Source organism: Thunnus maccoyii, chromosome 12 (assembly GCF_910596095.1).
Source record: "Thunnus maccoyii chromosome 12, fThuMac1.1, whole genome shotgun sequence".
Classification (NCBI taxonomy): Eukaryota; Metazoa; Chordata; class Actinopteri; order Scombriformes; family Scombridae; genus Thunnus; species Thunnus maccoyii.
The window spans coordinates 22,093,053-22,117,284 of NC_056544.1; the positions used below are offsets into that span (position 1 = coordinate 22,093,053).

The window sequence follows — 24,232 nt, forward strand, 5'->3', positions numbered from 1 at the left end:
TGCATGTATGTAGTGTTATGTACCGGCTATATTGTTTCATTGTTTCTTAAACTCATATTCAACACTGAAAATCATTACTGATCATATTGCTCATTGTGTCACTGTTCATTTTTTACTATATTTTATATATTTCTATTTTATTTGATCTATTTGCTAGATGCCTTTTCTATTCTATTGTTAGATTCATCTTAATTATATTTTATTTATCTAATTGTTAGAGTCGTTCTTGAGATAGGCACCTAAGAATTTCACCATATGTTATACTGTGCAGGATTGTGCAGGTGACAATACAATTTTACTTACTCAGAGGCACTACCTGGTGGCGGAAGCCGTGCAGCACATTCACAAACATCAATACTGCATGAAGTACTAACTGTTATGAACGCTGCAGCTTAGAAATCATATTACACCAGTACATTTGGAATACAGTACAAACATTGCCTGCATATAAAGAAATAAGGATGCAGTTGCAAATTGACGTGTTAGCTGAATTAAATGAAATTATACAAGACAGACTATACCATATAGACAAGCTGAATGTGCTTTGTATATTAAGTAAAACCAGCTCCAGTAGAAAAAAAAAATCAGAGATGCAGGTGACTTCTACTTCATCTTTACTCAAACAAAATAACACAATTAACAATTGAAAAAATTAACACAGCAATCAAAAACAAGGTTTGACAACTCCTTCACTCCTGCTTCTCAAAAGAGGCAAAGACTTTCATTTTGGTGTTGTCAACTGCCTCCACACAGAGAATCTCATAATCACTCTATAACTGGAGTGAGAACATGAATGGTTCCATGAGGAGAATATTTTCTTCTTCATTGAGGCCATCATACAAACATAGCTCTTTAAGAGTTGTTATGTGGTCTTCCTCGTCCATCCCAATACACTAAGGAGGGAAATGGTGCCTATAAATGTTTGGCATTTGCACCACCTTGCAGCCTCTAGAGCGTCCCTTAGAAAAACATCTGCTTCCTTGAAGAATAAGGAAAAATAAAGATTAAGAACAGTGTCTCATTGGGTGGGCAAGACAAATTACACCCCCCTTTAACAATACCACCAAAGGCATGCAAACAAAAGCCACTATTACTAAAGCGGTTGTTAGTGATATCTAAAACTACTCAGCAAGTGGGAACGTGTGTACAAGAATGCACATTACTTTTGCTGATAGCCTATACAGTACCTGATCCTCCAGAAACTGTGCTCTGTTGATTTTTGTGACCGTGCAATAGCAACAACTAAAGTGTGTCACATTTCTACAACTCAAACCGCACTTCATGATTGTGAACTCTGAAATAGAGGAATAACAGTAAGAAACCAAGATGATTGTGAATCCTGAAAGAGAGGAATGACAGTAAAATAACAAGCTATAAAATTAAATTAAATACATTGTGCTGTAGTTGAAAAAATAGGGCAAATCAAAAAATGTGAATGTCAAATGTACTCAATAAATAAATAAATAAATATTACCTCTGTGCCTCACTGAAGCATGACCCTTGATGTGGTTGTTGGCCATATATTGTGCAGTCTTGCAGAAGGGGTAGTGATAAAGTTGACTGCTGCTGCATTTTTCTATTTTGGGACTCTCACCTGCCAATAAAACACTAACGCGTCTCTGTAGCCTACATCAAAGAAAATAAGCATAGACATAAAAGGCACGATAATTAGAAAGGCATTAAATAAGCAATGGGCATTTCATTTCATTATTGTATATATACTATATTGTATATACTATGTGTAGGCTATGTGTTAGTCTGCATTCACACCAAAGCCGGCAATGCATGAAAAACAGCAGCCCTCCCATTCATTTGAATGGGGTCAGTGCATTTACACAGGGGTTATTTTTTTAAATTATTGTGTGACTATTTCCCATTTAGACATAAAATACATTTTCTCATCAGAAAATTCATAATACATAAAATACACATTTTAGTTGTGTCCCCAGGTTTTCACTCAGTCCTGTTACCCTGACACATTCTCCCCTCTAAAAATTTGGGACATTCCACAAGTCACATGATCAATAGGAAGCAGCATCATTTGAGTCTCCTGAAGGCCATGGGAAGACCAAAAGTCAGTTCTCTCACTTTATTTTCTGTATTTTTGATCATATTGTAAGTATGACTGAGAATGTCAATCTCAATCTTCAGTCCTGTTACCTAAATTATTTCTCAGTGTTATTGTGTTAATTTACCAAAGAGCTGCACAGATCAGTTCATTGGATCATGTTCTCCCTGGGATGATGACATGTTGATCAGCCAATCATCTCAGAAGTTGGGCTGCTAGCGGCCGAGATAACTGGCTGTTCTCACCCGGCCAGCAGCTCCTCACATCTCCGAAAACGTCACAGCAAATTTTCAAACAGGCGTTATTTAGATAAACTGATTAGATTAACATAGCAAATACTAAGTAAAGGTAGTTGAAGTAGTAGTTGCCGAGAAAAGTTGGTCCTTTCTCCTTTCTGTTAACCTGAATAATAGCTTTCATTGCCCTCATAAATAGAGGGAGGCTTAGCTCATTATGGTCCATAATCCGATCTGTGAGCTCCCTGAATTGGCAGAGCAATGACATATCAATATTGTCCTTGATAGAGAGAGAAGGTGGAAATGTAACAAATGGAAAGAGAAAATGTTAACAAAACACTGCAAAGGAGAAAAAACTAAATTTCTGTCTGTAAGTGAGCACCGGCTTGGAATACATGGCACAAGGTTGCATTTTTCCTCTATACTCATTCAGATTAGTGGCTCCATAACTGCACCAAGATTGCCATCATTGCTATATAACTTTCATTAATGTTAACTTTAAATGTCATGAAGTAAAGCTCTGTTAGGTAATGAGCTTTTAGTGCATTTTACACTCAAAAACTGCTGAAACAGGAGTCAACAATCTAACCAGCTGCAAAAAATTATTGATGACACTCTGGGTTATAATGTCCGTCTGCTCAACATATAACATGAGCTGATTCAGGGTTAAACTTAGGCTCCTTCTGCTGAAATATACAATGCATTGAAAAATATTAAAAAACAAATCATGAAAACCATGACACCGATATACTAGGAAATGTCATGGGGATGGTCTGCCAAGCTGCAGGCTGTGTCAGAAACATTAGATTTTTATTATCTTTTGACACATATTCTTATATATTCATCTTATTTACCCCTGACTGTCAGGAACTGTAGAGAACATTCATCAGAGGCAGTTACCAACAGTCCATACGTACCCTTAGCAGAATCTAATCTGTCTTGATGCTTGATATTTGTGTGTATTTGGGAAAAAAAAAAAAAACGTAATCTGCTTACAAAACAGGTTTTTTTTCATCAGCCTTCTTGTTACTTTGATCAAAAGACACCAGATGTCATAGCTGTCAAATGCCCCCACCCACAACAACACACACAGTAGGACCCAGCACACTCATATAGACATTCCTCTCTCCTGCCAACCAGTTAAATGTCATCCACTTCTGATTCAAGGTTTTAATAATGGATTATTTATACTTCTGAATATAACCACTCATTTTATGTATTCTTGGACCAATATAATTCAGTTAAGTTCAAAGAGATATCCCAGGTCAAAAGGCTGCTATTTGTTCGACTGAGGTTCCCCTTTATTCAGCTGGAATTTTCCAGTAGTTTCAAACCTTTTTTTTACTCCCTAATAGGTGATTTAATTGCTCTAAATCAATGATATCTTTCTGAAACACATTTCAGCACTGCCCAGTACCCACATCCTTGAACAATGACAAGCTTTCCGAGAGGACAGAATTAAAATTCAAAGGCAAGGCGGTTCATTTTAGTTCCAGGAACCACTGTGTGAAAAACACTTGACTGATTTTAATCACATTCTCATTTATTTCAGCTTAGAGCTCGACATGACTTTTTAAAAGCCAGTGGTGATTTTCACTGAGTTTTCATAGTGCAACAGCACCATCCAGCAGGTCTCTTTAGGTAATAGCTTTGCTCACTGAACCAAAGCCCTGCCTTCACAGCACTGCTGGAATAGCAAACATTTATTTGCATAATAGGCTTTTACTAAGAGTACTTTATCTCCCTGTCTGTTATACAGTATACTGAGTTTATACTGAGTTAAGATTATTGTTGTCTACATGTGTTTGCACTATTCTGTTAAAAGATTGCCAAACCAGGAGGAATGAGTCATGGGATATGATTGACATTTGGCAAATACAACAAAATCTGTCAGAGTGCCACTGCAGCACTCTTCTCTGTGACAGAAATTAGAGTGTAAGCAGAATTTACATTAAAAGGGTTGCATCTTTGGGTGAGATGACCTTGCTTTGGACATATCATTTAGTGGCTCTAAGTAATGAATAATATAATATTATAATAAAACAAGTGTGTTATTATATAAAATAATATATATAATATGCATGAAATGTAACTTAATCTTAGCTCACAGTCTGTTTTTTTTTTGTCAAACTACTATCTTCAGGGTCAAGAATGAACTTTTTATGCTCAATAATATACTGTACATGTAACCAAGCCAAATTCCCACTCAAACATTTGATGCTACCATCCAATGAAGTGAGATATTTGTCTATTTGTTCTTACTCTAGACAAATCTAACACACCTGTGCATTTCCTAATTGATGTACATTTCCATTTAAAGGTAAGACCTGGAAGTCTTTAATTCATGCTTAAGCTGCATTTACACAAAACCAGCAATGTCTACTTAGTGCCCTTTACTCCATGACATCAGTAGTTCCCTCCCTCACATGGCTGTAATGAAGCCATTTATATTAGTGACAAATGTGATCATTCTTCTCTCTTTATTCCTGTCTCTTTTATCAACTCCACTTGCAGCTGGTGCTCAGTGTGTGTGTGTGTGTGACCATCATTAAAAATGTATACCATCTCTCCAAACAAACAAGCCACTCATGCTCATTGGATATCAGTCATTAAAATTTAGCGAAGAGGGCAAAGCGTATCAGGTTCCTCATTCAGGCTGTGGATGAATTTTTCAAAGTCCTATTACCTCTACAGGCACCACTGCTGATGTCTCAAGGCTGCACACTTTGACACTGCCATTGCCTGTCTCTGCTGTTACTGTAGCTGAGGCGTGACAAAAGCCGAATTAACAATAACAACATGAGTCTCACGGAGGCTTTACTGATTCATTTACTACTGCTTGTTGATGAGGCTGATTCTAAAAAAGGTGAGTTGCTATTTGTTATCTTGAAGGAGAAAAGCTTAAATTTGATGGGAGCTTTTTATCTTGCAGGTAATGTGTACATTGAAAGTTGGGCCTCAATTGTTCAGTTTCAATCCTGTAATACACTGTCAGAGGTTGTATCTGGTTGCACCAAAATAGTAAAATAAATAAGTTAGCAAGGAAAGATCCATATACTTTACTCAGTATCTTCTTTCTTTGAGCTGTGATGAAACATTTAATTGTTTTTTTTTTTTTTTTTTGTAATGATAAGGAGTCAAATGTGGAGGAATCCTCTCTGCTTCATCTGGCAATATCTCCAGTCCAAACTTCCCAGGCCTGTATCCCTACAACATTGACTGTTCCTGGCTAATTGTGGTGGCAGAGGGCTCATCTGTCCTCCTCACCTTTTACCACTTTGAGCTGGAGTACCATGCCAACTGTGCTTACGACTACATCAAGATCTACAACGGCATATCTGAGGATGAGGGGAACCTCCTTGGCACGTTTTGTGGTAACATCTCCCCACCTCAGTTCACTTCGTCTTGGAATGTCATGTCCATTATCTTCCATTCAGATCGCCACGTAGTGAACAGGGGATTCAGTGTTGGCTACAGAAAAGGTAACTCATCATAGTTTATACAATGTGCAAGAGATCCGGTGCAATGGAGCAGGTTCTTTCTGGCCATGTGTCAACACAATAACAACTAGTTTTCAGTGAAGATGTTTATAAAAAATCCCATTTTTGACCTTAACCTCACAGGAGAGTCCACATCTCAGCACACAATGCAAAGTGTAGGACAGTGTGAGCTTCAGTGAAAGTTAATGAAAACATGTTACTCAACTCTGCCCCAGTACACCATGCTTTACACACCTTATTAGCTATCTTGCCTTCATGAGGGTGTACTCTTGTGTTTTAGTTCTGATGAGTGTGCAGATATATACAAAATGCTGTCTGTGGTCTGACCAAAAAGATAACTATGTAAAAAGCAAACTGAGGAACCAGTGTACTTCCATTGTTTCAGGGTAACCCTTGCTCTTTTCAAGTTTGCCTCATAGTATTTCAGTCTTCAGTACTGCCCCCATTACAACACCCTCTAGAGGCTGTTGTGCTCATTAACTGTTAACTGCAGTGTTACTTCTTTCCAAAAAATAAAAATGTAAGGTGCATCTAAAATTTCTTTCTGTCCTCTCTAGATATGTGTGGTGGAGTCCTCACTGGCCTCTCAGGTGTTATCTCCAGTCCAGGCTACCCTCGGGAGTACAGCAATAATGCCGACTGCTCTTGGGCCATCCACGTGTCCAACACCAGTGTGGTCACCCTGGTCTTCTTGGACTTCCAGCTGGAAAACAATGAGGGATGTAATTTTGACTTTGTCGCTCTGTTTGATGGCCCTACAGTCACCCACCGACACCTGGGCAAATACTGCGGGGCTGATAAACCCCCTAACACAGTCACAACTTCTAACCAGCTTCTAGTAGTCTTCAAGTCTGACTTCAACATTGGGGGACGGGGGTTCAAGGCTTACTACTACTCAGGTAACTGCCTCACACAAATGTGCAATATAACATGGTTTCAGTATTTGAGAATTGAGAAAAAGAACTATGGTCAGTTATCAATCATGTAACATACAATTACTCTGTAACTTCCAGGTTTACATAAAGCAACTTTTAGTCACAAAAATCCTGTTTATTCACCTATTCAGAGCAGAAAGATTGCTACGAAATCCAAGGACTTGGGCTTTAGCAACAGGGAAAAATGGGATCTATGATTAGGCTGACAGAACTTGTCTTCACTGAGAGACAGGCAATCCGTGGTAGAGGCAAGAAAGAAAAACATTACATCATACCTGAAGTTTGAAACAAGGCACATGAAAGCATGATACAAAAGATCCTGTCATCTGATAACATGAAAATTGAACACTTCTGCAATGCAAAACACCATCTCTGACAGAAACTTGGTAGAGCAGAGCTCATCACTCATCTCACACCATCCCTACCACAAACAATAACGTGAAAGTCCTTGAGTGGTCTAGCCAAAGCCCAAACTTGAATCCAATTGAAACTCTGCAGAATAACTTTTAGACAGCTGCTCACAGACTTTCCCCATTTGACCTTGTCAAGCATAAGCCATTTGGCAAAACAGTTGGAAACAGCTAGCCTGTCTCTGTCCAAAGGTAACAAAATCCACCTACCAGCACCTGTAATATGGAGGACCACAGGTGTTATGGAAATGGTTATCAAGCTCACTAATTAACATTTTATATCTTGTTTGTTTATTTCATACAAAGTTTCATTGTTTAAAAAAATAAACTATTTCTTGGCTGGGTGCAGTGACTCCAGGCAGTCACTAAAACTGCAAATCAATGTTTTTGGTTTCTGCATGGATTAAACAAACAAAGTACAACATGTTAATTAGTGATCTTTGGAGGTGCTGGTAATACTTTTGGACAGAGCCAGGCTAGCTGTTTTATTCTTCTTTATGCTGAACTAAAATAGCTGGCTGCTGGATCTGTTTTCATATTTAACAGACACATATGGAAATGGTATCAATCTTCTTGTCTTGGTCTTGGCAAGAAAAGCAAATATTTCTGAAAATTATGTAAAGTAAGTTAAGTAAACTAACATCATAAATAAAGTTGATAAACATTTCTGATCAACTGTACTTAAACAGGTGAATGCCAGCAGGTCCTGTCAGCTGTAAGTGGCAACTTTAGCAGCCCTCATTTCCCCAACATCTACCCGAACAACATAAACTGCCACTGGAGCATCACTCTAGCTACTGGATACCGCATCAAACTCTTCTTCCCCGTCATGGACCTGGAGGACCGCAACAGTCTTTCAGATGAGTGTGACTACGACTCTGTTACAGTTTATGATGGGGACAGCCAGACAGACACCCTGCTAGGACGCTGGTGTGGCAGGGAGGAACCTCCCTCTCTCATCTCCAAGGGCAACAAATTGCTGGTGGTACTAAGCACAGACAGAAATGAAGCTCATAGAGGGTTCACTGCTTCTTATCTTGGAGGTAAACGTTCTCTCTACAGGCATTTGATTCATATTGAGAATGAAAAACTTCCTTGTAGTATAATCTACAGGGTTATTAATTCTACTTATTCTCTGGATGATATAGATTTAAGTCACGCATTTCCTACTGCTTACAATGTTCCAGTCTAAATCTCGGCTAATATTCTTAGTAAGACTTTAAATGCAAAATGTTCATCTCTAGAAATATCTCTACCTCTTCTCATCCTTATGTCGCTCTCAAAGTGTGAACTGTTTCTTTTTTTCACCCTGCAATCCAAGTGGTGCCTGTAAACGTTAGCTGCACAAGATCAGAATTCACCATTTTGATACCCCAGAAGTCCTTACCTCAGCTGGACCGTGAGAGCATCTACCTGGGAAACCCAACCTGTACAGCCCAGTTAACGGCCACCTCATATAAGATACTTGCTCAGTTTGTCAACTGTGGTACTGCTAGCCAGGTGATTAACCACAGTCTCATGTCATACACTCATTTACCATAATAGGCACTGATTAACCATACTTGTTGGTGACTTTGATTTATTGATTATTTGAAATGGTCATTTTTCCGAGTGTAATGCTGTGACTCTTGATCCCTCACAGAAACATCGGAACATCACCATGCTGGTAAACAAACTCTACATCGATTTCTCTGATGGGAAGCAGCAGAATGTGCAAGAATATAAGCTGCAGTGTGATGCCCAGCGGAAAGTAGCATCAGTGTCCATCATCTCAGCAGAGGAGCGTCGTCTCGAGGAGCAGGCCCAACAAACTGACAATGACAGTAATGACAATGGAGGGGAACAGGAAGCTGAGCCTCATGACTTGAGTGATATTGTCTTCATTAGCATTTGTGTTCTGGCTGTCATTCTCATGGTGATAGCTATTGTTTGGCTGGTGCTTCTTTAGTAATATTCTGTATAGACAAATGGTTTTATCCAACAAAGAAAGGACTCCAGTGCTGAAATTGTCACATTTTAAAATCATGTTTTGTATAAAAATGTTCACTGACAGTATAAACCTATCAACAAAAAAAAAGCATGATTCCTGTACAAAAAAATAGTATTATTATCATCCTCACCAGCAATAAATTGCATATTCTTAACAATTCATAGTCATAAAAAGGCCACTGATGTGCCACAAAATGTAAAAGCTTTTTTTATCTCCTTCACAGAAAAACAAGAAAATAAAAAAAATAATAATAAAATAAAAATAAAATGTGCAAGCATCAAAACCTTTGACAGTTTTCAAGTAAAGCAAACTGAAGTTTTTGATATGCAGTCTGAGGCTGTGTTATTCATCAACAGTTATTTCTTGTACTTAGAAACCAGCTGGTTGACTGATGTTGTGCTGTCCTTCACTTGAGTTCTGATCTCAGGATTGTGTTTGAAGGCGAAAACCAGCGCTCTGACAGTCCGTCTGTATGAGCTGCTGACTAACCGGGAGCTCTGGTGAAACACTTCTCTCTCAATGTTGTCTATAAGACCAGAATCCTCCTGTAGGTCAGATAAATAAGTAAAAAGAGCATACAGTATAAATATAAATCAATAAATCAATATTCAAGCAATTAGCTAGCCAGAAGCCAAAGATACAATAGATACAATATAAAATGTATACTTTTTTTTAAGCAATTAGACACACTGTTAAAAAATGGTTTCTTATATTTCGTCTACCCCATTAACATACATTAGGGTGGCAAAATATTAGGAACACTTCTCAGTATAACTCATTCCAGTACACCACCACCACCTGCGATGACTGAGTATAATATATAAATATTTATATACACACACACATATATACCAGTGCAGCCAATAAGCTATATTTTCAGGAACATTAGGAGAGAGGCCAGTCTTGCTAATTATTTTTTACTTGTGGAACATATAAATTCATGTAACACTTAAAAGTGCTGCTTGAAGCATGGATCATGTAGGCTGAATTTTAAGTGGCCCATATTGATTCAATATTGGTATTCAGACAACTACACACCATCACACACGGTATGTTTTCTGATAAGGATGGCTGCACTAAACTACAAAAAGTTACAATGTTATTCTAACTCTGATGCCACACAAAAATGAAAAAGAAAACATGACATGAGTAGGGTATTATTCAGTCATACAACTGACCATCACATAGTGTAGCTTCACCCTCAATTAATATTCCCAGAATAATCAAGGCACAATAAACAAAGAGTAGTTACTGAGAGGCTCTTTCTCACCTTGACTTCCAGGGCTTCAGCCATTAGTCTTCTAGCGTTGCTCCTTAGTCCTTCAGATTGTTTGTCAGAGCGCACTTCAATAGATGGCTTATTGGAATTCTCCTCTATAAATGTCCTCCAGTCAGTATACACCTTTGCAGCCATTGAACTCACCTCAGGGTCCAGATGCTTCCGCATTTTGTTGACAGTGTGACCTTAGGGGAGAGAAGTTCTCTTAATGTGTTGAACTAATTTGTGTAATGTGAGGCTAATGACTGGCATGGCATGTATGAGGTAAACACAGGTTCGATAGCTGTTTGCTCTTTTGAGTTATAGGTAACGTTGCTGTAACAATGCAGTGAAAGCCAACTCTGGACTTGTAACTATTTAACTGTAACATAGTATAATATATAGTACAGTTCAACATATGAATAGGTCATTGCGTGGTTTTAAACAGACTGGGTTGTTCAGTAGTCTGTGTTACATCCTGAGCAGATACTTAATAACACGGAAACCTTCTGCACATTGATATATCAGCCTAGAAACAACCAAAGTCTAACATAACGTCATAAAGGTTTCCTCAGCCTACCTATTTTTGTTGACTTGAGCACCTCCCTGGATGGGATCTTCTTGCTCAGCTCTGTCAGGGCAGTCAGCAGGTTGTCCCTGCTCTGTTCTGGCAGCTCCAGCATGGACTTGTAGCGCATGATGTCCTCAATCACGACCACCCTCTGTAAGAAATACAAGGGCAAGCAATGGTTATGGAAATATGTCATACAGCAGCATTGGCTAAGCCTGGTCACCTCACATGAGGACCTTTTAACTCACCCGTAAGGATTCAATTGTCGTTTGCTTATAAACCTTTTCATTGCTCTTCACCTTTTTTGGTGATTCCCCCTTAGGCAGTCGCACTACAAACTTGTCCATCTCCAAACACAAAGTAGGAAGCTACCTAGCAGACTAGTTGGTTCGTTTTGATTCCCCAGTAATAAAATTGTAAAAGTTTGGTTCAATACTAGGGAATTCGTTATGGATAACCTAAGTTCAGGTTAGTCAGAAGGAGCGTCTCTAACTTAAGACAACCAACCAAGCAGTTAGCAATTAGCTAGATAGCTAAGGTTAACGTTACCAAGCTAACCTGCCTTCCTAACGCTGTCCTCCGTTTAAAATTCAATAAACTGAAGGCACTACTAGCTTAGATGGAGTCATTCGTCCATTTCCTGCGGAAAATAGTTGTCAATATAACCGCAACAGTAAGAGACCCGCTCTTTAGTAAAGCTAGCTGCACTGTTATGCTATGGTAACCATGGATGTACAGTTGCGACCAGTGTTGCATTTATGCGCCCTCGTAAATACAACCTCTGAGTGCGGTGGAGGCACAAATATAGACAGAGAGCCCTATAACAGTGTATAAAACAACAACACAACATCAGCCTAACACGGGACATGGACATACAGTGACAGAAAATAAGAATAAAAAGAAGAAAACAACAGCAAGAGTTGACCAAAATCATGATAGGAAGAAGGGCTCATGTTCTAAAACACATGATTATCTACAGGATTTGAACGTGGTTATACAATGTCAAAGCTATAGACTGTACAGTCAGAGAACTGTGAGAAGAGTGGAAGAAATTACGAGGAGCACTTAAACAAAACATTTAGAAACAGTCTCGCGCGACGCACAGTTCCCACGAGACTAACCCCGATTAAGGAGGAGGAAACGAGCGTGTGGTTGTTTGTTTAGGTTTTCGCAGACAAAATGGGGACTCTTCATTCCTTTGTCTGTATTTTGGGACTGTTCGTCCTGCTCGCGTGCGCTTTAGCATCTTCCGATGTGTTTGACAGCGTTTTGGGAAACACGGCGTCTTGTCACAAGTCATGTGAAATGACATACAGTTTGCATACGTATCCACGGGTGAGTTACTCTTCTTGCTGAGGAAAGTCATTTCTGCTAGCGTTAGCTGAACGTTTGGTAAGAGTTAGCAAAGACAAAGTGGGCCCATGTAGTTCACTCTGTGAGAACGCCTGCTATTTAATTAAAATGTATTTTCGAAGGGAAGCTTTTGGCTTATGTACGTCATGCTTCACAGATGCTGTTGTTTTTTTTCTGAGGCACTCAACTGGTTTGTTTTGCAGGAGGAGGAACTCTATGCCTGTCAGAGAGGCTGCCGTCTGTTTTCTATCTGCCAGTTTGTTCGTGACAGCGATGATCTGAATCAGACCAAATCCGAGTGTGAATCAAGTAAGCTATGCACTGAGACTTTGACCTGTTTGATTCACCCCTGAACAGCGTACAGGCCTCTGTGATATAAGAATAATATTTACTGGCCAAGTATGTTTACGCCTACAAGGAAGTAGACTCCGGTAGTGGCTCTCAGTGCACTTACACAAAATAATGACGCAACAATCTTCAGAAATGTACAGAAGGAATGACTATAAACAGGTGAAACCGTTTCTGTGAAATGTAAACAGGATACAAATAGTGCAAAGAAGTGAAGAGTGCAAGGAGTGTTACTTTATATACATATAGTAGGTGGTTATGTGCATTATATACAGCCTCTTCAAATATACAATAATGAGTGAAATGTATTGCACATTTTGTATTGTAAACTAATTAATGTGTATAATTTGTAGGTAGTGTGGGTATTATAGTGTTAACAGAAGGTATTATATGGCTTGTTATCTGTGTAATCACCGCCAGTAAAGCTGTAAACAATTGTTCATGTATAGTCAGCCCTATGTTTACACACCCAAATCCATAATAAGTGCACTTGCTCGAAACACCTCTTTGTCCTTTTGTCTGTAATCCTTTATAATCCTGTTTTATCGTCTGTTACCTCTCACCACCTCCAAACTTCCGCAGCCTGTCATGAAGCCTACACCCAGTCAGATGAGCAATATGCTTGCAACCTGGGCTGTCAGAATCAGCTTCCATTTGCTGAACAACGGCATGAACAGGTATTCTGCTGAACTGGCCAAAACTAATACAATGAAAAACAATGTAATACAAAAGCTCTGTGATGAATCCTACCTTTTTTATGTAGGTTATAAAGGTAAATCTATTTTAGAGAGGTGATAATTCAACTTTTAGGTTAGCTGTAGTTTATGCTGCTATTGAATTATATTGTTTTATTACCTCAATATAGATATAAATAGAAACACCTCTCAGTAATCATGTTGAATCAAACCTCTCCAAAACTGTTTGAACAAAAATTAAACATTATAACCTCTCTTAAGTTGTATTTTTTCCAGGGCTGTTGTACAAGACTCCAAAGATTGACAAATATGTTATCAAAAAACAGTGTACTTAGTATTTATTTATTTTTTTAGTTGGAGGCCATGATGCCCAGGATTCACCTGCTGTACCCCCTGACTCTGGTCAGAGGGTTTTGGGAAGACGTGATGAGTCAGGCCCACAGCTTCATCACCTCCACGTGGACTTTCTACCTCCAGGCTGATGATGGCAAAGTTGTCATTTTCCAGGTAAGGTACTGAAATGGAAGAAAGCGGGTTATCTCTTCTAATATTATGCATGTTAACCGTACAGTAAAATGTAGTGACTGTGCAAATGTAATGGAGTACAAAATTTAAAACTTAGTTCTGTTTTTCTGTTTACCAGACTGAACCTCAAGTCAAGTTTTTCTCCCAGTTTGAACTGGAAAAAGAAGTTAAAGAGGAGCCACAGAAGAATTGTAAGACCTCCACTCTTTTATTTTGTTAAAATCCTCTTAAAGGATAAAGCTGGCAATATTCAATATTTTTTCATATTGTCATCAAATCCCATTTAAACCACAAGCAACAATTAATTTAACCTGAGTATTGCTTGTATTGGCAAAACCTCTGTGCCTCAGACGGGGTACTGAAGTTGGAGAGTACTGAGACAGGACTGATGTCTTTGTTGGTTTTGGTCTTTTCATGTGATTTGTTGACAGTAAGAAAAACATAGAAGTACACCTGACTCATCCCTCAAAATCAATGAGATTTCTTAAATTTCTACATCAAGGCAAACACACTCCATAAGTATTCTAATACAAACATACAGATTAGCAGTGCGTCTATTTCAAGTAACCTTTACTTCTCTTTTTCAAGTCCCCGGGTTGAGCAGCCCAGTTTACAAAGAATACCACCGCACTTTAATCCAGGAGAGAGACAGAGATATGACTGGAGACCGCAGCTATGATGATGACTACAACCTCTTCAGCTGTCTCTCAAGGTTGGTTAACACTCTTTTTTTTAATCTACATCCAGGAAGTTGAATTGTTAAACTTGCTTAGTAAATCATAGCATGAAGAACCTTAGTGGAACCACTCAAACTGAAGATGAACATACTTTTCTTCTCAGGAACCCTTGGCTGCCAGGGTGGATTCTAACCACAACTCTGATCCTGTCTGTGTTGGTTCTGATCTGGATCTGTTGTGCCACAGTGGCAACTGCTGTAGACCAGTATGTACCTGCTGAGGTAAGCTATGTGTTTTTCAGTCCCCCTTCAATCAAAAATGGGTTTTTGCAGAATGATCTATGTGCAGACAGTCATCTGCTGAAAGTAGGAAGTTTCTCTGTGCTCACCTTAGGTTTGACTGAGACTGAGTTTAAGACGTACCTATGAGCGTGATTTGTGACATCACAACTAGTTTTGGAGTATTTTTAAATGTCTCAAAACATGTCTGGATGGGATCTTTAAGTTCCCTAGCATTTTCTTTCTTGATTCATTGCAAGTTGCTCAAAAAAGGCATCAGCCAAACACCTACAATGTACAACAGTCTGTAGAACTGCAGGACATAATGCATATTTGCATTTTCCTCCTTTCCATATCAACAATTCTGCTTTATAATAGAGTGAATGATTGTATTCATATTCAAGGTTGTGACTTTTGACTTGCATCCAACTCTTATTTAATGTCAACCTTCTCTTTCTTCTATTTTTGCTTTCAGAAATTGAGTATCTATGGTGACAGAGACTACATTAAGGAACAGAAACTCACTCCATATCCAGCCTCCTCCCTGCTAATCATCACCTCCAAAGGGCCAGAGGAAGAAGCCGGGCCACTCCCTTCCAAAGTGGATCTGGGCCAGTCCGACATCTAGAAGCCAAAGCTGTAGCAGAGAAGGGACGACGTCCTTGATGAATAATGAGTTGATTTTTTTTCCTGTGGCACAAGACCTGCGCTTCTTGTGGTCTAATCAGGAATAAGTACTTGCAGAACATTTTGTATTACTGATATAATGTCTCGTCTCCCTTTTGAAGCTTTTAAAATTGGAGTGATTAAAAGTTGTTGTTTTTTTTTCTGTATATTGGTATAATTGAGGCATTATAGCATAGTGATGGCAGTACAAGTCAAATAGGTTTGGGGCTTTTTCTCCAATTTTGATTTGTGCGTAAGCTATCTGTTGGTGTGCTTATTTTATTGAATAATGTTTAAAACTAACTATTTGTGACTTGAAGTAATAAAGGTCTCACCCACCTCGACTTTTGGTAAAATGGATTGTGCTAATGCAGATTCTCCCTGTCTGTTCTTGTGTTTCTACTGCAGTGATTTCCAGATAATAATGAATTTTACAATAAAATTCTACGCTCTTAATTTTAATGAATAGTGACAGTGCATAGGTGTTCCTGCTTCACTATTATTTGTTCTCCTCACGGTGGATCAGAAATAAATACAATGGAGTGAAATCGGTGTAACTCTTCTTTTTTTAACGTTTGAACTCAAGAATGTAAGTGTAGTAAAATATGAGGAAGTAACCAGTGCAAAAATGTTCATGAGGACTGATGCAAGAAAGAGCCCTTGCCTTAAATCTTAGTAGCACTTTCACTTCTTGTTTTAAAATGACTGTATGTTAGAGTCAAACTACACTATACTATGTTCCAGTGGAAGGTGTATTTGCATCTCCTGCATTACGCTAGTGAGCATAGTGAATGGTTTTAAAATGCTCTGTTGGACAACTCTGTTTACCACTCCAATGATGTAATGTTTTTCACCCAAATGATTCTCCAAGAGTGCAGAGAATTGCACTGGCTTCCCGTGTGATAATCTCTGAAATGGGGTAGTGAACTGTTGTATGTAGATACACAGATGTTCAGTAATGAACCATTACACAACTTGCTTACCACTGTATAGTAAATACAAAGTCTATTTTGGAATCGAAGTCCACAGCTATTTTATTGTATATTATTTTTTGCATAATGTGCTCCTAGTTTCACTCTTATCACATGCCTACCCAGCCATATTCCTACATTGTGTTTTAGTGTGAATATCCTTAGAACACGCTCTTTGTCAGGAAAATATGTGGTCATATCAGTTGACTGCTCTACACTGACATGTCAGCAGCAATTACACAGTACATGTGATTGTGTAATTCTCATCTTTTTCACCCTTATAGCATGTGATTGCTGTGTTGTGCTTCTGCAGACATCCAGCTCTGTGACAATATTCCACACAGTTGTCATATAGTACAAAATACTGAACTTTATTCATAAAAAGATATTAAAAAAAACAAAACACTGTAGCAAAGACAATATTCTCAAGTACAGTTCACCAGTGTTAATCATCTTGGAAATCATTCTGGTTCCTTTGAGGCAAAATGTTGCCTGCTAACAGACACGCTCATGCTGCTCTTCAAGGAATGCTACATGAAGACATGCCTCAATAGCTGTTCAACAAGTCAATGTCCTCTGCAGTAAGAGCTGATGAGGACGAACGTTTAGTTGGAGGGCTCTGATGTGAACTGTCACACTTTTCTGACTGGCGCTGCCGTTTTTTGATATTTTGCCAGGGAGTCTTCGCTTGATGATTGGTTGCGGAAAGAATCTGTTTTTCTGGTGTGTGATTGTTTGCTGCAGGTCTGTAGAAATGCAGTCTTTCCCCCTTGGACTCTTCTTCTCTCTCACATACCAAGGGTGCAGCATTCAGTACTTCTCTGACAAACTTCTGCCTGCCAACTAAAGAATAAAAACACTTTGAAGACTATTTAAGGTAATGGGTCATAATATTAAACTTGACTTGTGAAAATATAATGAAAGAATACTTACAAAAGCGAAGCGCTGATATTCTGGATTCTTCAATTTTCTTCTGCTTTGGCATTTGTGTGCTATTTGTTTCCCACTGGTTTACAACCTGGAAATTAGTGAAACATCGTCTAACAGTGCTACACCTGCAACATTACAGAATAGTACTTAACTTATGTTTACTTTTATCAGTGTCTGAAGATATTTACCTGCTCGGCCCAACCTTCTGTTTTACATCTTGAGTGATCAAATGTGTCCAGTGGTCTCTCAGAATAAATGAGCCCTAACAGGTCCCATGTGGTTGATTTCAATCCTCTGCCAAGCTGGAGGTATGAAGTCGATTTAGACATCAACATTTCAAAAAGTTAAAGCCAAATGTTAACACAACCATGACTGTCCTACCTTCATACTGGTCCCAGATACATCAAGCTTTTCAAGCTTGGGGAGGCAGGTGAGGTATCTGAGAGCCCGCTCTGAGACAGGGTTGTCTGTATTAGAGAGAGAATAATAATGGCCCTTCGAAATGCTTTAAATCTGGGCGTGGTGGTATTTGTGCTACCACAACAATATGGAAGCAAATAATAGCTTTGTAACTAACAGGAAACATCCAGGAACTGGAGACAGTCTAGACCCTTCTTCATCATCCGAACCGGTGCAGTCAATCTTTGCAGGCCGACATCTGACAGACTGTTACCACCAATGAAAAGCTGAATCAAGCTGCTAAAGAAAAAGACAGGAGAGTGTTATAGTTAGGTTTTACTGCCAACAATACTGTATGCCTTTGAGACTCAGAAATCAGGTATTACCTTGCCAATGAGCTGGATGTTAGATGCTGGAACATCTCATGATCATCCCCAAGTCTGCATCCAAACAGGTCCAGACACTTCAAACTATGAAATGTTTTAATTTCATCCATCCTCTCATGCAAAAGTGGAAACCTAAAGAAAGGAAAGAGTCAAGACACAGCTTGGTGGCTGGCAGACGTGGTAGTGGCACTGTAACTTACCTATTTCTTAGACAGAGGGATCCAAGCACCATTTCTCCATATGCATCACTGAATAATTGCAGGGCTTTAGGAGAAATGTCTGGGTTTACAAATATGCGATTCTCTTCTGCTGCTGCAAAAAGTCTGTCTCCTATTTGCTCAGGGAAACCAACCAGAGAGTCCACATGGTGGATGTTGTCAGCTACGAATAAGAGAGTGATGTCAAACAGAGATTTCGTGGTGTATCTCAGACTTCCCTCTGCATTGTAGGTGAATATGAAGTGCTCCTTTCTCAGTACAAACGGGTTTGTCCTTCTGCACGACGACACTGGCTTTGGCTGTGCCAGTACTATGTCACCGACACGACGAAGGTTGCCTCTTTCTCGGACATAAATGGTGCTATTGTCCATACTAAGGTCGCACATTTTTTCCTGTAACAACCAAAAAACTCTAAACACACTCACTTTTAGTCAGCTAGCCAGCAAAACATCTGAAGCACTACAAAAACTCAAGGTAGCTCCATAAGCTAGCTAATGAATAAGGTCGTTGAGTGAGCGACAACCTCTGAATAATAGTCTTAAATAGGACTCTTTCATTGTTTTTTATCTCTTCTAATTTTATCTCGCATATTACTCTAATTTAATTGTTAACTGTTACTCGCGTGAATCTTGACAACTATCGAGTTCCTTGTGGAGGAGGTGAACACTGTAAATTAACCGAATGATTTTTTTTTCCTAGGACGGCGAAGTCATAACCTTCCCTACTCTGCCTCTGATTGGCTTACCTTGATATTCTTACCCTGATCTTAACCAATCTCACTCCTGATGTCTAAACCTAACCAACCCAACCAACGAAGGCAGCAAGTACTAGCCAATCAGAGGCAGATTAGGGCGGGTCACGACTTCGCCTTCCTAGGAAAAGAAAATTTTGCAAACGGAACCGCGGTCTTAGCTTACTCACGTCAAAATAAAAGTCAACTACTAATAGTTTATCTTTTAAACATCCCAAAATACTGAAACGTCAAAGTAGTAGTGAGGGTTTCACATACATGAACATTCACAAACGTCGCAATTAACGAATCATAACATGGTTAATAAAAGTTTAAATAATATTAAAAAATAAACCATTACTTTGAAAACGACAGGAAGAAGTCTTGTTTACATGGCTAGTAGATCCTGCTCCAAGTAACGCTAATTTAGCTGAGAGAAGTGAAATGATTATTGGAAGATAACTTGGTAAGGAATGTATTATTTCAAGACTATATCCAGAACTATGCGTTTACTTTTTAAGTACAACCGAGGATGATTTTAATGGTCCCAATGTTATGTGTAACTGTTATAAGTTGTTGCTGAGCTGTCAAGTGGAGCTTGCTAACTTAACTAACTTACTAACGTTAGCCAACTTGTAGCACTGTCTCTTCAGGTGTATTGTCCATAGTTTAAAACGTTTAAAACCAGTAATGGCATATGGGTAAAGTACAAATACTCATGAAAGCTCTTCTTTACAGCTCTCTAAGAACACATTGTTGCATCCGTGCAACATTAACTTGCCGATAAGTTCCTGGTAGACTCGTTATTGGGAGTGAATCCTTGTAAAGAATGGCGTCAGCAAAGGATCCCTTTCAATTTCAAGGTAGGTGTCATCATTAAGCTGTTGTGTGACTAGGAAATCAAGTTCCTTTATTTAACTTGCCATGCGCTTTCTCAGCATATGTGGCCTTCACATACGCACATCTCTCTGTTCCTGTGCTACAATGTAATGGTGGATTGAAAAAAAATGCATATCTCGCTCTCTCAGAAAACTGTCAAAACTTGTGGTTAATACTTTCTTTATATCTATGTCAAGAATTTGAAGAAGCTGGCAATCTGTTAGAAGCCAATAGAGATGCAACCACCATAAGCATTGAGGATGATGTTGTCAACCCTGAGAAGCAGAGAAAAGCTACTGGCTTCACTCCTGATGTTGATAATGAGGACCCACTTGGCAATGATGACGAGACAGAGGTCAGGACAAGACTTTTTTTTGAGCTTTTAAATATTTTTGCTACAAATGTTCATTTGATAATCTTTTGTTGTTGTCACTTTCCTTCTTTTTCAATTGAAGCTTCTCTCTGGGCAAAAGAAAAGTGCCCCTTTCTGGACATTTGAGTACTACCAAAGGTTTTTTGACATCGAGACCCATCATGTAATATATTTACTATTTAATTTAATGACTATTAAACATTACACCAACTTGTCTTGTAATATGAATTGCCTCAGAAAAAAAGAATTACAAATGTAGCCTAGATTAGCCTACCAATGTAATGGTTGCTAACATTTCTTTCAGGTGAAGGAAAGAATCGTTGGATCAGTGCTGCCATGGCCTGGGAAGAACTTTATTCATGTCTACCTTCGTAGAAATCCTGATCTCTATGGTTAGCACTTCAACAGTTTAATATATTAATACTTGTAATAAAGTTGTTCAGGAGAAACCAAATTAGCACACAAACTTAAGTTCTAATGCTTGTTTTGTGTGCTTTCAGGACCATTCTGGATTTGCACAACTCTTGTATTTGCCATTGCCATCAGTGGAAACATATCCAACTTTCTGGTGCACCTAGGCAAACCAAACTACAGATATACTCCAGAGTTTCGAAAAGGTAAGTGGCTCACTTGCTCAAGATGAAGGCGAGAGAAAACTGTAAATTTCATTTGTTTCTTTTTTTTTAATTCCAGTGACCATAGCTGCAACAGCGATCTTCAGCTATGCTTGGCTGGTGCCTCTTGCCCTTTGGGGGTTCCTGCTATGGAGAAACAACAAGATCATGAACTTGGTGTCATATTCCTTTATGGAGATTGTCTGTGTCTATGGATATTCCCTCTCCATTTACATACCTGCAGTGGTAAGACCTAAAGTTTTATATAATGTCTATATGATGTGAATTTCCAGAACATTTACCATACCACAATAAATATAGGCATCAGATTTTGTATCCAAGATTGTATCCATGTCACCTGCACCTTCTACATTGGTATCAAGATGTGATGCATTTTCAATACAGCTAAAAATAGTTGATCCGAAAGATCCTTTTTATATAATTTTTTACAATTTTGACAACTTTAATTTGAGACTAGAGAACAAAATAACAGAGTTTGCATGAACAACTTTTTAGCAGCATATTCAACAGAAGATAACATCTCAGTACCACACTGAATTGTTCAAAAGATTTAGAACACGTGATGAATTTTTCTATGCATGTGTATTGAGTTGGCCCCTAATGATAATGTAATATAATGTGGCTCCAATACATTTGCAGTCTTCTTATTTCTCCCTGAATCATGAACACATTTAGAGCATTGTTGGTGTCTGAGACACTTATTTTAAAATCCACTGTTGTTTCCTAAACAAGGTCCTTTGGATTATCCCATATGAATGGCTGAGGTGGTGCTCCATCGTGGTGGCGCTCTGCCTCTCTGGTTCAGTCCTGGCGTTGACTTTCTGGCCTGCAGTCAGGGATGACCACCCAAAAGTTATCATAGCTATCATGTCAGCCATAGTGGTGCTCAATGTCCTGCTCGCTGTTGGATGCAAGGTAACTGTGCCTTTCTATAATCATGGTACTGCTTTTACATAACTTTACTGGTAGAGCTAATTCCAAATTTCAGAGATATGGAAAATAAATCTGTTTGGAGAAATACAATCCTGTGTTCATTGTTCTGGTTTGGCAAACTACATCTGCGCTAATCCGGTAGATTCAAGCTTGCACATCCATCTCGGTGTAGATAACAACAATGATTGACTCAATCTCATTTGATCCCAGTAACACGGTCAAGCTGTGACCCACCTTGGCGGTGTCATCACAGACATTACACTACACTGATATTTTGTGCATGCTCCTCCCTGTGTGTTTCTGGGAAATTACTTAACCTGATAGTGTCAAGTGTCAACTCCCTCTGGAGAGACTCTCTTCATCGGAAACTGTGACCGCATTTGCTAACTGGTGTGAGATTGGGCTGTTAGTGCACTTCTTAATGTGAATCCTGTCAGGTCCACGGGAGTATCATATGTCTGGTCACATTCACGTAATTAGTCTACAAAGTAAGCTCGTGTCTGAAAGCCGACCAAGATTAATGGTTTGCAAGAATGCCGTATTCTCTCCTGTAACACCAAGCATTTGCTGCATAGTTGCTCACAGACACTCCGGCTTTAGTTCTTGATTGATGAGTAGTTTCTATCAATCCTGTAATTGCTTTCTTCGCCAGGTTCTCTCACACTCTTTTCCCTGTTTGTTTGGTTTTTCAGGCCTATTTCTTCAGCAAACCAGAACCAGCACTACTAGTTGAAAATTCTGCTGCAAAAGAGGTGATCAAAGCAACTCCCTTGCAATGAAAGCCTTTCATTGTCTGAAGGTAAACAAACGTGACACTGAATCTTTTTAAGCCATGATCCCATTGTATAAATACACTAATAACCTGATACATGTAAGTCATATTTCCCCACTTGATACTTTCTCATAGCCATTTTTATATTCACACTTTGTTGTGTTTAGAATGACAAGTCCCTGCTTCAGTAGCAGCTCTAAATTGTTGGCCTATTTTATTGGTTTTGGCTTGAGTGCATGAGATTTTCTGATCTGCTAGAGCTGAACATCTGACACCGGACTTCCTTTACATGATTTCTCCTTCCCAAAGCAAGTGTTATTCTTTTTTAAATTGCAGGTTCTCCTGTTGCCTTATTAGAGAGAATCGGGTTGCTGTGGTGATGAAGTCATGGGTCGTCTGGATTTCACCTGCACTTGGACATTCTGGCTTAATCCTTAAAACCCAGTGTGTATGGTTCAACTGCATGACCTCTGAAAATGTACACTAGTACCAAGTATGTTATTTCTAACTGGATGGGTTCTAAACTTTTTTAAAGATAAAGGTGGTATGGTGTCACTCAGCACACGGGAGCTCTTATAGTATGGTAGTTTTCCGCTTTATAGCTATGATGTTAAAATATTTAGATAACTAGTCTGTGCAGTAATGTTGGTGGCATCAAAGGCATTTTGTATATGCAAGTTTTTTTATATATATATATGCAAGTTTTAATGGGATTTGGCTAATATACTTTGTATACAGAAATTTCTGGATGAACAGCAAAACATCTACAGGTTTGGGTGAGATATTCAACAAAGTTATTGTCTTTTCTTCAAACAGATGTAACCATAAGTGCTGTCAACTAATGCCAAAGACCCATCCTAAATGTCCAAGAGATTTACAACTTGTATAATTATTTTTTTATGATTTCTTTCAATGACAAACTGCATTTGATAAAATGTATGGAATTAAATATATAATTTCTCAATGTTTCTTGGGGGGGAAAAAAAGTAAGATCCTTTGCTATTAATTACTATAAATTATCACTGTTATCACACTAGTAATACATTTACATTCCACCAAAGCCAATTTTATAGCAATTTTAGGTGTATTCATAATTTACCAATTAAGCTCAATGTACAGATTGTTCAAATACTGTTTCTGTTAGTTAACTTTTAAATTGTTTTCTGAAGAATTTGATTATGAATATCTAAAACAAGGATGGCCTATGCTAAACACTGCCTGAAACTCGCATCAAACCTTTAAAAAAAATTCTAAAAGTATGAATAGAATTTTACTAAAACACAAAATTTTATCACTGCAAAGTTTTGTCATTTCATTTCTGAAAAATAAATTGTATCTTCCTACATGTTTGTTATCTGTAATAACAGTGTGTTTACTTCCCCAAAGGGCAAGTGATTCTGGATTGTTGCATCATATAAAATATCAGTCTCAGATATACGTCGCTTTTGACAAAAGCGTCTCCTAAATGAAAAAATGTAATGTAATGTAATCAGATA

At 38.5% G+C, this 24,232-nt stretch overlaps 5 protein-coding genes and 1 long non-coding RNA gene across 10 annotated transcripts; 3 read left to right on the forward strand and 3 right to left on the reverse strand.

Annotated features, from left to right (window-relative positions):
* Positions 1 to 247: 247 nt before the first annotated feature.
* LOC121908499 lies at positions 248 to 6,471 on the reverse strand. Of its 2 annotated transcripts, XR_006099246.1 has the most exons (4): positions 6,384 to 6,471; positions 1,475 to 1,626; positions 1,188 to 1,294; positions 248 to 979 (listed from the first exon to the last, which is right to left on the reverse strand). It is a non-coding gene; the product is annotated as an uncharacterized LOC121908499 (long non-coding RNA). The 2 variants fall into 2 exon arrangements; XR_006099245.1 differs by having other exon boundaries at positions 248 to 1,294.
* Positions 1,954 to 9,102, forward strand: cdcp2 (CUB domain containing protein 2). 3 transcript variants are annotated; one of them, XM_042428547.1, is made up of 7 exons: positions 1,954 to 2,115; positions 4,572 to 5,170; positions 5,439 to 5,786; positions 6,362 to 6,703; positions 7,839 to 8,192; positions 8,471 to 8,649; positions 8,792 to 9,102. In XM_042428547.1, exons 2-7 carry the CDS (start codon positions 5,104 to 5,106, stop codon positions 9,095 to 9,097), a joined length of 1,596 nt encoding a protein of 531 aa, XP_042284481.1. In that variant the 5' UTR covers positions 1,954 to 2,115; positions 4,572 to 5,103; the 3' UTR covers positions 9,098 to 9,102. The 3 variants fall into 3 exon arrangements, with proteins under 3 accessions (XP_042284481.1, XP_042284482.1, XP_042284480.1); XM_042428548.1 differs by having other exon boundaries at positions 4,999 to 5,170; XM_042428546.1 differs by lacking the exon at positions 1,954 to 2,115 and having other exon boundaries at positions 4,457 to 5,170.
* On the reverse strand, positions 9,014 to 11,741 carry tceanc2 (transcription elongation factor A (SII) N-terminal and central domain containing 2). The gene is made up of 4 exons (XM_042428560.1): positions 11,217 to 11,741; positions 10,978 to 11,119; positions 10,410 to 10,603; positions 9,014 to 9,684 (listed from the first exon to the last, which is right to left on the reverse strand). Exons 1-4 carry the CDS (start codon positions 11,313 to 11,315, stop codon positions 9,496 to 9,498), a joined length of 624 nt encoding a protein of 207 aa, XP_042284494.1. The 5' UTR covers positions 11,316 to 11,741; the 3' UTR covers positions 9,014 to 9,495.
* Positions 11,742 to 12,071: 330 nt separating this feature from the next.
* Positions 12,072 to 16,058, forward strand: tmem59 (transmembrane protein 59). The gene is made up of 8 exons (XM_042428557.1): positions 12,072 to 12,303; positions 12,525 to 12,630; positions 13,252 to 13,346; positions 13,719 to 13,871; positions 14,008 to 14,080; positions 14,478 to 14,601; positions 14,730 to 14,847; positions 15,320 to 16,058. The coding sequence occupies exons 1-8, from the start codon at positions 12,148 to 12,150 to the stop codon at positions 15,470 to 15,472; spliced, it is 978 nt and encodes a 325-aa protein (XP_042284491.1). The 5' UTR covers positions 12,072 to 12,147; the 3' UTR covers positions 15,473 to 16,058.
* A 773-nt stretch (positions 16,059 to 16,831) lies between these two features.
* On the reverse strand, positions 16,832 to 19,114 carry lrrc42 (leucine rich repeat containing 42). 2 transcript variants are annotated; one of them, XM_042428551.1, is made up of 7 exons: positions 18,397 to 19,114; positions 18,197 to 18,328; positions 17,989 to 18,107; positions 17,793 to 17,878; positions 17,600 to 17,713; positions 17,415 to 17,499; positions 16,832 to 17,324 (listed from the first exon to the last, which is right to left on the reverse strand). In XM_042428551.1, the coding sequence occupies exons 1-7, from the start codon at positions 18,798 to 18,800 to the stop codon at positions 17,029 to 17,031; spliced, it is 1,236 nt and encodes a 411-aa protein (XP_042284485.1). In that variant the 5' UTR covers positions 18,801 to 19,114; the 3' UTR covers positions 16,832 to 17,028. The 2 variants fall into 2 exon arrangements, with proteins under 2 accessions (XP_042284485.1, XP_042284483.1); XM_042428549.1 differs by having other exon boundaries at positions 17,989 to 18,110; positions 18,397 to 19,112.
* Positions 19,115 to 19,500: 386 nt separating this feature from the next.
* On the forward strand, positions 19,501 to 24,081 carry yipf1 (Yip1 domain family, member 1). Its single transcript, XM_042428558.1, has 10 exons — positions 19,501 to 19,610; positions 19,883 to 20,007; positions 20,221 to 20,378; positions 20,479 to 20,559; positions 20,701 to 20,788; positions 20,897 to 21,013; positions 21,090 to 21,256; positions 21,764 to 21,946; positions 22,657 to 22,763; positions 23,073 to 24,081. The coding sequence occupies exons 2-9, from the start codon at positions 19,974 to 19,976 to the stop codon at positions 22,741 to 22,743; spliced, it is 915 nt and encodes a 304-aa protein (XP_042284492.1). The 5' UTR covers positions 19,501 to 19,610; positions 19,883 to 19,973; the 3' UTR covers positions 22,744 to 22,763; positions 23,073 to 24,081.
* Positions 24,082 to 24,232: the final 151 nt, after the last annotated feature.